The 12,524-nt window shown below is 37.4% G+C and overlaps 1 protein-coding gene across 4 annotated transcripts in view; it reads left to right on the top strand.

Moving 5' to 3' along the window:
* The window catches only part of RMND5A (required for meiotic nuclear division 5 homolog A), a 56,690-nt gene that overhangs the window by 32,917 nt on the left and 11,249 nt on the right, over positions 1-12,524 (top strand). For all 4 annotated transcript variants that reach the window (XM_019749216.3, XM_019749214.3, XM_019749215.3 and 1 more), the window contains exons 3-4: positions 367-501; positions 1,917-2,017. In XM_019749216.3, the coding sequence (XP_019604775.1) occupies positions 367-501; positions 1,917-2,017 (236 nt within the window). The remainder of the gene's footprint in view (positions 1-366; positions 502-1,916; positions 2,018-12,524) is intronic.

The following is a 12,524-nucleotide window of genomic DNA, read 5'->3' as shown; positions in this document are numbered from 1 at the left end:
TTTCCTACTGGACAATGCTGCATTGAACACGCTTTTACTGGTATCACTGCACACCGCTGAAAATAATTGCTGTTGTATAATGCCTAGAAATCAATTTATTCACAGAAATCATTATTAAATTTACATATTTTTACAAAATGCCCTCAAAAAAACTATCTATTTACCCTTCCAACAGTAAGCAGTGAGAGTGATACGTTTTGGAAAGGAGCGATGGAAAAACTACTTCCTGTCATAAGCTACCAAGAAGTTTGAATTGGGTCTTACTGGGGGTATCTCGGTGAAACGAAGGCCTTTCTTTCTGTTACATGGAGTAAAAGTCATATAAAGTCACGTACCTTAATTCATGAGTTCCTTACTTTTTTCCAGAATTTTGATTCTGACATTAGCAGCGTGGGAATAGATGGCTGCTGGCAGGCAGACAGCCAGAGGCTTCTGAATGAGGTGATGGTGGAACACTTCTTTCGACAAGGAATGCTGGATGTGGCTGAGGAGCTCTGCCAGGTAACAGTGTCAACGGCGAGACGATGAAAAAGAAACCAGGGAACTCCTTAGAGGTTTTGAGTCTTTTTTTTAGCCATAGATAGATTTTTAATATTTAAGTGATCAGGACTGACCTCATTTTACTAGAAAGTCTTTTTTTTTTTTGGGGTGAAAATTATAATCCTAGAACTTTTTATTTGAATTATTTCCTTATTCCTGCCCCATAACGTTGGTTTCGGGTCCTCAACCAAGGGGTCAGAAGTGATGCCACTTTCTCCATTTCCTCTTTTGATAGAGAAGGTTAGTATAGCAGAGAAGGACAAAGAGGTTTATGTTTGGTCTTCTGTTCTGGCCCAACTTTAGGACTGTGTTTGTCAAATGAATTTCAAGCTAAAATTTACTTCAGGTGAGCATCATTTGTCTTTTATGTCTGTTAGATGTAAGCGTAGGGATCTCAGAACAGTTGACCAAATACCACCTACATAAGTATTTACCCCAGCCAAGCCCTGCCTTTATTCCTCACTGCAATCCTGGGAAGTAGAAATTATCGCTCCCATTCTACAAATGAGGAATCTGAGGTCTGGGGCAGTAACTTGCTCAAAGCCATACAGATTCTTACTAAAGGAACTAGGATTCAGGCCCAAAGTCCTGCGTCTTCAAATTCTGTCCTCAGCTACCATGTGCTATTGCATTTTCTGTTTAAGGACTATAGGGATTAAATGATTTAAGTTAGTCTACAAACAAAACCTCTAAGCCTTTTCTATTTTAAACAGCTATAGCTCAGGTCTTTATCTGTACCACATGGGAATTGTGTAGGTGTCCATATAAATTTCCTAAAGTAAATTGTGTCATTTAGGGTTAAGTTTGTTTACAAGTATCAAAGACCCAAAATACCAGTAGCTTAAACAAAAATGAAGTTTATTTCTCTTGCACAGAAATAGGAGGTAGTAAGTCATCCACAGCATGTGTAGTAGCTGTGCTTCATGGAGCTCTTAGGGACCTAGGCACCTTGTAGCTCTGCTATTTCTAAGGTGTCCCTGTCCTCATGGTCTAGGATACCAGGGAGAACTCTTAACTGTACCTTCTGGTATTCTAGGAAGGGGCAAAGAGTAGATGCTTATATTTCACTGGCCAGAACTTACACTGCAGTCATACCCAGCTTTAGTCTATATGGTTATAGACCCAGCAAAAATTGAGGGGTTCTACTACTATGGAAGAGGAGAAAGAATGAGGAGGGTGCAGCTCACAGTGGCCCATGCGGGGATCGAACCAGCAACCTTGGTGCTATTAGCACCATGCTCTAACCAGCTGAGCTAACCGGCCACCCCAAAAAGAAATTATTTTTAATGGACTATCCCATATTTAATTTTGAATATACTTTTACTATATCTCTTTACCCTGATTACTGCTAATGAAAGTTCTTTCTGTTTTTTCAGGAATCTGGTCTTTCTGTAGATCCCAGTCAGAAAGAACCATTTGTGGAGTTGAATCGAATATTAGAAGCATTAAAAGTCAGAGTTCTGAGACCTGCTCTGGAGTGAGTTACTGAGTTTATTTTCCTTTGAATACTTAGAATTCTCTGTAAGGAAATTTAATTAGAAAACACATTAGAGATTTTGAGATATATATATATATATATATATATATATATATATCACCAGGGGTAGACTTCAGAGAAATTAAGGAAGAATTATTTTATTTTTTTAGCTAGGTGAATATGGGGGGTGCGTAACATGGTAAATGGATAGAGCTTACTTCACTTATCGTAATAATTGGTTTGAATTCCCATGAGAGAAAGGGTTTCCTGTATTTAGGCTGTACCATTACTTTAGACTAGCATTATAACTGAAGTTCTGTTGTTCAGAAGGGCTGAGTTTGGTATTTGGAGTTTCCTAATGTGCCGGGTTCTGTGCTAGTCAAAAAACAACAATTTAATTGATCGTTGGAACTAAGTGGTATGTATGAAGAGATCAAATATTGTTATGGTGGAGTTTTATTCTAATTACCACTGTAAAATGTAATGATTCATTGTGAACTTGTCATTGATATTACGAATTATCTGGAATTACTGAGTAAGCTATGATAAAGATCATCCTAGAGCAGAGTCAGCAAAGTATTTGTAAAGGGCCAGATTGTAAATATTTTAGGCATTGCAAGCCGCAAGGTCTTCATTGCATATTTTTCTTTGCTTTATTTTACAACAGATGGTGAAAAAACCATCTTCGCCATCTGGCATACAAAACAGGCAGCAAGCCATATATTTTGCCCTTGGCCATAGTTTGCTGACCCCTGTCCTAGAATTTTTTAATGTGGAGATTACTGGGTTATTTGAGAGAGAGAAAGAAAAGGAGAAGGAGAAACTCATAAAATAAAGGGGAAAATTTGTATGATAGAAACAGTGATACTGTTGTGAACCTTAGAATCTTGGTCTTTTAAAACTGGCAGAATTTGAGATCATTGTTATCAGAAAAAAATATTTTGGGGAAGATCCTTGTTGATTTTTATAAAATGCACATTGTTTTCTTCCACTAACCTATTTAAGTCTTATAGCTTAGTTTTCTGTTTCTGATCATTTCTCAGTTCTTAGAGAATTTTGTAGGGTTCTAAAAACAGCCCAGATAAACAGGTAGAGGTAGATTTCTGTGTAAATTTATAAATTATAAATTCCTGTAGAAATTATGAGGTAGGGAGGTACTATATATTTTTAAGGATAGATGTCACTTAAACAGTACCATTGTATGTGATGGATAGTACCTTTATAATTTTCTTTTCAATTTTTATTTATTTATTTTAGCAGATTTTAGATTGTGATCTACCTGGAAGATTAAATTCAATGCAGTAACTCTAATACCTCTTCAAGTATGGCAACCACTGTTCTATTTTTATATTCCATATAGATTAAACATTTATAAAAGAGAGTGAGGCAGCCTAAGTAAAAATGTAATGGGTTTCCCAGTTGATTTATAGTGATTTGGAAGTAATATTTAAGTTATTCAAGGTAGTATCCATTAATATCTCAGGTTTTTCATCAAACTTCTACTTCCTGAGTGCTTACTGTGTGCCAGAGACTGGGTTGAGTTTTTGGACTGCCTCAGCACTTGAAGTATTCATGGCTTTTTCCTTTTGGAATGAAGAAAATTCCTAACACCCTTATAACTTTGCTCTTCTTCTTTAAGATCTATATTTCTTAGTGCTAACTGTATCATACATATCAATTATTTCCGTAAATGTTTTCTGTTATTTGTAGCCTCAAGCACTGCCCTTCAGGCAAAGGGAGGACGTGATCCATGCACTAGGTGGTAACAGTGGAAATTACTTACACAGTAAAAAGTTTTCTCTTCACTTTTCTGGGAATATTGCCATATTAAATATCAGCATAGGGGAATGTAGTGGTAATTATATTTTGAGTGTTTATTGTTCTAGCATTGTTCTAAGCATTTTGCATGTATTAACATATTTTAACATAATTTTAACACACGTATTTTACATGTATTAATTTATAATGCTTATAATAATCCTATGAAGTAAGTATTCATTTTGCGGAGGAGGAATTGAGGTCTGGAAGATGCTCCGTGAAAAAAAAAAGGATATGGAGTCAAAAAGGTTATATGAGAAACACTTCACATATTTCCTTAATACTCTCTTCTACGAGATTTACTTTAGCATGTTAGATGAACCATCAGCAATTCTATAGTAAAGAAACTCATTTACCTTTGTAAAGCCCAGTGTTTCCCATGCACATTTGATCAAAGAATCCTTGTTCACCCTCTAACCCCATAATACCTATTAAAAACCACAAAACTGGAGTTCTATAGAGATGTTTGGGAAGTGATAATTTAATAGATAGCTCTATTACAACAACTCATACTTTTCTAGTTCTTCCCTATTACTGGTGGATGCAAGCACATATTTACTCAGTATCTTATGGGCAAGGTACAGAAAATTCACTACTCAACTTACAGCAAAAGTTGAAAAATGTAGGACATCAGTTTGGGGATTTGGGTTCAGATACAAGGGGGAAAATATCTTTCAGTTGTGTGGCATCTTCTGTTTGTACATGCTGGGAGGAAGCATGGAACCACCCATGAGGGGAAAGAGAAAGGTGAGGGGCTACACCAGTTTCTCCAGGCAGCCTAGGCAGTTGAGACAGAGGCTAACCAAAAAAATTAATATGGACAGAAGCAATGGAGGAACTAGATGAGACGGAAGTCTGGAGAGTGTTAGCTAGTAATTGCAAATAATAGAAGGCAGAAAAGAAGGGTGCTATGGCAGAGAGAAGTGGCAGAAGAATAGCTAATTACAAATACAGATCTAGTCAGGACCCTGCCTACTCTTTGTTCCTTCCTGCCTTTATATTTTTGAGTTTCTGTACAGGTTTTTCTCTTCATCCAGATTACTTTATCTGTTTTTTAAATTCCTTTTGGCACCTAGCATAGTGCTTATTTCATAGTAGGCAATCAATAAATGATGGAATAGTTTGAAGGAGAACTTTGAACAAACAGGACCTCCTCCTTCATATGGCAGATAGAAGCAAAGCCAAAAATAGCTACGGATGCTCCTCGCCTTTAATGGGGTTATATCCCAATAAACCCATCATAAGTTGAAAATATCGTAAGTTGAAAATGCATTTAATACACCTACCGAACATCATAGCTTAGCCCTAGCCTACCTTAAACGTGCTCAGAACACTTACATTAGCCTACAGTTGGGCGAAATCATCTCTTTGCTGCTGCTCAGCATCATGAGAAAGTATGATACTGCGTGAGGGTGACAATGGTTAAGAAGTTTCTGGTGTCTTCTTGTCTAGTTCTTAGTTTTGGTTTCCTATAGGTGGACAGTCTTGCTGACTCAGACATTTTTTAATAGCTGCATAGAATCACAGAAGACAGACGGCTCTGATAGATGTACCATTGGATAAAAGGAATCAAGGTTTGAATAAGTTGGATTTTGTCCCCGAGTTTGGGTTTTTATTTGTTGTTTTATTAGGGTTCTTAATTCTGAAAAGGCGGAAGAAATGAGACAAGGGATACATTTTTAACTCTTAGCCCCTGCGCTAAGTCTGGTAGAGAAAGAGCTTCTCTATTAAAAAGAAACTAATTGAAAATGAAAAAAGGTGTCCAATGGAATGGATACAGAGGAGAAGATAACAGAATGGAATATATTAAAGGGCAAAAGGGAAAAAATCTCTGGGGTGATAATATCATTTTCTGTTGTCTGTTTCATGTTTGTTGCTGGTAAAGTTTATATGAAGTTCCAAGACAGTAGGTGTTCCTCGGGAAGAATAGACATGGCAATGTCTTATCTGGATACATCCTCACCAAAGAATTGAGTGAGCGAGCCATAACCGTAGGGAAATTGAGAATCTTCATAAACTATCCATGAGATTGTGTTCAACAGGAGGAACTAGACTGAGCCAGGAGGGGAGGAACTAAGAGGAAAGACTCTGGAGTTTGTGCTTGTAAAATGCTGATCTTTTATTAATTTAGGTTTATAAACTTGGGTTTGTGGTAGGAAACTAGCAGTAAATAAGTCAATGGCATATTTAAGGACTCTATTAAAAATCACCGATCTGTAGAATTGTGCTGCCTACCGTGGTGGCCACTGGCACACATAGCTATTGGGCACTCATACCAGACTGCATTACTGAGAACCTCATGGAAAGCTGGAAATGTGTGTGTTGTGTTTTTAAGTAGATTCAGATGTGTAACACTACAGTTTGTATGATTTCTTAAATACCACGGTCAGAAGAACAAAGATTCACACCAGCTCTGAGATGAGTAAAATGTTAGTAGTTCCATTGATAGATTCAACCCATATCTGAGAAATTGACAATATCTCAGACATGAAATGTCGGCTATCCTTTGCAGTCTCTAAAGCAAAGGTATAGAGTTCTTAATTAACTTTTTTGGCTGAACTTTGATTTTTGTTATTTTTGCCATTCTTTGAATTTTTTAAGTACTTGATTCAGTCACCAATAACGCTCAGCCAAGTCCACACCTGTGGAGTAAATAAAAGTCACTCACGTCCCTGATCTTCAGGAATATAGATCAGCCCTAAAGGAGACTAGAAAAAGATATTTGTAAGCCTTTAAAAATATGAAAGGTTGTAGTGGAGTGTGCTGTGGGCATTGGCAAGAAACATTTTTATTTCAGTACTATCAGAAATAGACAGACATTAATGCAGATTGGCACGATTTTGAGAGGAGAGAGATAGACTAATTTAGTCAGGTTCCTAGGGGAGAACAGCTAACTATGAAGGTGGAATCTTTTTTTAATTATTTTTGGAATAATATGGGTAGTCTAAATATGGAACTAACAATGTACCAAGTCTTTTCAGAGGCCTGACAATTAGGATAATTAATGCTTAATGTTTCTGTGGGATAATTGTGTAGATGTGGGCTGTTTCTGAGTAAGTATTGTTTTGGAAGGCTGGAAGAGGCAGTGGCAGTGAACAGAGATAATTGTGACACTGGTGGCTTTACTGTGTCATTTTGTGTGTGTGTGTGTGTGTGTGTGTGTGTACAGTGTTTCTGGAACAAGGAATGGTTCCAAAGCTGACAGTGTTCTCATAGCCCACACTGGAGATTTGGGAGCAGAATTTCTTCTAAAAAAATCACAGTAAAGTTATAATTTAACTGAATGTTTAGTTACCTTGCTAGTTGTATAGCAGTGGTTGGTTTTTTAAAAATTAAAAGTTTTCTGCTAGAAATGCCATTGTCCAGAATACAGCATCTCATACCCTAGTATATCTGACTAGTTTTTCTTTTTCTGGTCACACGTCTTCTAGTGCTTTGTATACAGTGGGTTAAGGTTTTAGTGCTGATTCTAGTTTTGTGCTTTTGTAGTTTCGTGTGCTTTGTATGTTTTGGATTTGGTTGTTATCAGGTTAATTAAGGCTGTGACTATCTTTGTACCCCTATTCCTGCTCCGAATCAAATACCCAAATATTCAATGTGAACTTCTAGCTAAGAAAACTTAAAATTTTTTTGAAGAGGAGTAATCGATACAGGCATACTGTCATATTCTCACCCAGTTGCTTCTGTAAAAATAAGTGGCACTGAGTATTACATGGAAGTGCCCAAGTAAGTCTTCTTTTAAGTATAATTTTCTTATTGAAAATATGACTTTGAAGAGCAGTCACAGTTCATCCATTCAGTAAACACATCTTAAGTAGCTTATTCTTGAATGTCTGTGCCAGTCTCTCTGTGCAGTGCTTTAACTAGTAATGTCCGCAACCTTTGAGGTGCCCCCATTTTACAATAAGGAGACAGATTTTTAGAGAATTAAGTAACAGACTGCCCAAATGCGCACTGCAGAGCTGGATTTAAGTCCATGCATAGTTGACGCTGCTAACCTGTACTTATCTGTATATCCCAAAGTAGGGGGCATGCCAAGATGAGCAAGACACAGCCCCCACCTTAGGAGACCAGAAACTATCTTACCAGATAGATTGTGCGATGAGCCATGTGAAAGGTTCAAATAAAGAACATCTAAACTTCAGTGGATGGAGAGATTATTAGGAAAATTGTAGACAGTAGTAGCCCAGTTGAGCCTGAGCCTTGAATTTTTCAGCTCTCTTCTCACGTACTCAATTTGTGTTTGTACTTTTGCAAAAGTTAACTATTAATAGCACCTACGTTGGGAGAAAGGCTTCTAATTTCATGGAGGGAACAAGTCTTCTGTCTGGACTAGCTTTAGTTAACCTGGACACGTCACTATTGATGGTAATGTGAGTTACTAGATCAGATTATCTGAATATGTTTGCATGATTTTCTTGGCCTGCACCTTTTTCTACCTCCACTCTATTCTCAGTGGGCCTGTTTTCCTCCTTTAATTCCTCACACCACATGACAAATGCTTTTCATTTAACCTGTTGGCCAGCTACTACTTTCTTCACCCAGTGGTTGTATAACTTCCCCTCCTAGCATAAATCCCTTGATTTTCCAGCCTAGCCTTCCCTCATCTTAAAAAAGAAGAGTAGAAGGGCAGGGGTTTTGGTGAAAAATAGAAAACTAAAGTCATTTTCTTTCTAATTCTTTAAGATTTGTGATAATAGATCATAGACACTCTGACTTGCTCAGTTCCTCAAATTTACCTTCTTTCTTTGTTGCACCACTGTGAGCCTTCCATGTCTTTATAAAGTAACCGCCTGCCTCTAAGAGCCCTGTGTTCACTTTCTCCTATTCAGTTTTTATTGAACCTGTTGGCAGTCCTCTGCACAATTCCATCATGCCCAAATTTCATTTACCTCAGTTTAAAAAATACTCCAACAACATGGTTCAAATTTCAGCTACCACAATATATTAACTGTGAATAATTGCATAAAATACAAAGTTCTCTGCCAGCTCTTCAATCCACAAATCACTACATTAATAACAGGTGTGCATCATGATCATAACCAATCACATCACTTCTTTCCAAGCCTCTCAGTGATTGGTCATTGTGCATCTGTTACTCGTTTCACCCTTGGGCAGCAAGTGTGTGGTTGTGTTGGCCCCTCATCTCCCAGTGATAAACACACGTGACATATGACAGAAATGGATAATTGAAAGAGAGGGACTTGGTCAACAAAGATGAATTGCTAGAAATGGAATTGAATGTGATTTAAGAAGATTTGAAAATGATGACAGCAAAGTGAAACTAGGATGAGACCTGGGCCTAGTAAAGCCTGATACAAAGCATACTGAAAACGTTTTCGGAATACAAAAACCAAGGTAAAGCTGCTTCAACATCTTTTAATTTAAATTGCACTGGGAATAGAAAGCCCCTTATGGTTTAAGTGATGGAACATTTACTTCTACTTTGGATTGAAGACTGTTAAAAAAAAAAAGAAAGAAAGCCCTCCGTTAGTTTGGCTAACATTCAGGCCAAAGTATTGATGAAGCTAGTTGCCTCATTGATAGAAAACAGTATTTACAAGGAGATGAAAGAAGTTTAATGCCAATCAATAAAAGATGGTTTCACCATTTCAGAAGTCATCATGAATTGACTGGTGTTATGTGTTGGAGGTTGTTAGTGTGGGTAAGAATTCTGCTGTGAAATTTATACCCAGAGTTCAAAGATTAGTTAAGGTTGATGTTAGGATGATTGTCAAGGACGGCAACCCCATCAAGAACTTATACAACAGAAGATGTAGGATCAGGAAATGGTCATAAGAGAGATAAAGAGATAAATGAACTTTCTTATTAGGAGGCAACAGAGTGACTTTAAAACCTGTGCTTATCTGGGCAGTTAATGGTGGCCAAGGAATTGAGGTCAAGAAAATATCAATGTGGTTGGGTACAGTCCTGGGGGGTATAACGGAGAAGTCCTGTCAGGCAAGGGTTTCACCTTAGTGCTTAAATGTGCTCACATGTTTGGGGGTTAAAAATGGGATGTAGCCTTAGTTTAGAAAATGAAATTTTGGCAGAGAGGGAGAAGCTTAGAAATAGTTACTCTAATCCCTTGCCTTGTGAGATTTATTTAGGCTTACTATAATTCTCAGAAGTTAAATGAATATGTAGTACATTGTTTCAGAATAGAATGGTAAGAAATACAACTTTAAGAAACATGTGAAAACTTGTATTCTATGAATTGGGGTTTTGCGTTCTCCCTCGACTCCCTCAGATCCTTTTTGTAGTGGGTATCCACTTTTCCAAAAATTTCTTGGTGTCGGGGGGGCATGGGAATTAGAAATGCTAATTTTGGGTTTTTTTTTTTCTGATTCTTTTGTAGCCTTGTTTGTAATAGAATTTGAAAATGTGTAAAAATAAATTCAAATAGTAAATTAAGGAATTGTCTAAATAAACCCCTCTCTAAGTTAAAAAAAATGGGGCACGCATATTTATAGTTGAAAAGCTTGAATTCACAATTCAAAGCTTGAATTACTTTTAGGAAATGTAATTTGCAATTACTCTGTTAGCTTTTTGATGAAAAGGGGAAGAAATTTTGCTTACTTTTGCATGAGCTTAAAAATTTATTACCTTTTTAAGTTATAAAAGTAATATGTGTTTATTATTAGAAAACTTGGGAAACATAGGACACATAGACTGTTATAAAAATCACCATCATCTGGACCGCTGTTAGCTGCTGTTCATTGGTGTGTCCCCTGGTGCGGGTCTAACAATTGGTGTCCTGTTCTGATTAGTCATAGCCCATGCTGTTGTGGCTGATACATAATGCGTGAAATCCAACATAATGTGTGAAATCCAACTTTCTGGGAGTCATTACTATTAAAAATGCTGGTGACTGAAAGTTACTTTTTCCTGTATGCCACACCCTTTTTAACATTATACCATGAACATTTGCCTATGAAAATAAAATAGATTTTTTTCTTTTGTGAATTTCCCACTGTGGACTTTGCCCTTTTTCTGTTGGCTTTCATCATTTATTAAAATTTGGAATTACTTTCTATTAACTCTTTTCTTTGACCCTAGAAGCTTTTGCATATCTACCTCATATCAGAAACAGAAAAAACGAACAAGCTTCCTGTCTTTTACTTGGTAGTAGGAAAACATACTCGTGCTTTTATGAGAGAGAGGAAGTAGGATAAGCTTTAAGTAAGTGACTTGATTTAAATACATGTCTTTGACCTGTAAGTCAAGAAGGTGCCTGAAAGAGTCAAGACTGCTGAAAGCACAGTACTTTTGGTGCTCATGCTCCGTGTCGGGCAGTCACACAGATAGCTACCGCGTTTCCCCGAAAATAAGACCTTCCCCAAAAATAAGACCTACCCCAAAAATAAGCCCCAGTTAAGCTCTTCAGCCAGATGGATGCGTTTAGTACGTTATGACGATGTTCCAGAAGATGACATGACTGTATTTGAATAAATATAGATTGTTGTACATGAAAAAATAAGACATACCCTGAAAATAAGCCCTAATAGAGCAAAAATTAATGTAAGACCCAGTCTTATTTTTGGGGAAACACGGTCGCTGCTGGAAGTACCTTGTTGGTGTCAGCGGATTTATCAGTTGGTGTTGCAACTCAGCTGCATTCATCTGAATGCCAGGCGAGGATCCAAGGCTTACTTAAATTTAAGTAAATATTTCTAAGACCCAGGAATTTAATATTGTTAAAAATCACTTTGATTTTGAGGTCAGAGAAGCTTCATAATTTGACCCTAAGATGTGGATGCATCAACAAGCTGACGAATATTCATATGCACGTGCAGCCTTTTTGGGAAGAAGAGGATCCAGTGAAATGTAGCTCCGTAAAGTCTGATCTCTGACAGCTCATTCACTATGAATAACTTGAAGCATTTTACTCTTGTAGTTGTAGCGTGACTCAGTTTGTACCCATACCCAATTCAGATTCCAGTGGTCCTTGGTGAATTGGGTTAGCGGGGGAATAGTTGTCCCACTAAAGGTCAGATTAAAGAAGAATATGATACTAACCAGCTTCTACATCGTGATGTGTTTAGAGAAATAAAGTAATGCTTCTTACCACTTGATTGCAAAATTGAACTTAAGAGCTGGCCGGTGTTCTTTTCTGCTTTAGTGCTCACCTGAACTGGGGGTCCCAGCATAAGAGTGGGTATTCCAACTGTATTGTAGAGGCCTGAGTCACTGTACCTCGGGTCATTCAGAACTGAGTATTGTTCTTTCTCTCATGAGCACTATGTTTGTACAGATCTTTTTGGCCCAGTGTGATGTTTATGTAGCTTTATTTGCCTGATTAGACTGAACACACCTTGAGGGTAAAGACCCGTGTTTACTGTTTTTAATTCCAAAGTGAGTAGCGCAAAATCTTGCACCTAACAAAAGTTTAAAGATAGAAAATTCCTCTTCAGAATCTTCTGCTGCAGAATCTTGTGGTTCATTTATAAACATGCCAGTTTAACAGAAGAGTAGTGGCTCTAGGCATTGAGTAGTGAATTTCATGGCTGACACCCGCTTCAAAGTGTGGCCTTGTGTAGTTCCAGATCTATCGTGCGCTCCTCGGTCAGTCTTACCTTAGTGTAAAACCTTACTAAATATGTGATTGTCATCTAACAATGTGTTTTTCTTCTTCTCACTGGCTGGAAAGTCTCTTTAGGTGTGGTAGTTGTTAGGTTTACTTTCTTTA

The sequence above is a fragment of the Rhinolophus sinicus genome, chromosome 2 (assembly GCF_057876585.1).
Source record: "Rhinolophus sinicus isolate RSI-liver-muscle chromosome 2, RSI-T2T, whole genome shotgun sequence".
Classification (NCBI taxonomy): Eukaryota; Metazoa; Chordata; class Mammalia; order Chiroptera; family Rhinolophidae; genus Rhinolophus; species Rhinolophus sinicus.
Note: the sequence above shows the minus strand (reverse complement) of the source record. Positions and strands in the feature narration are given on the sequence as shown.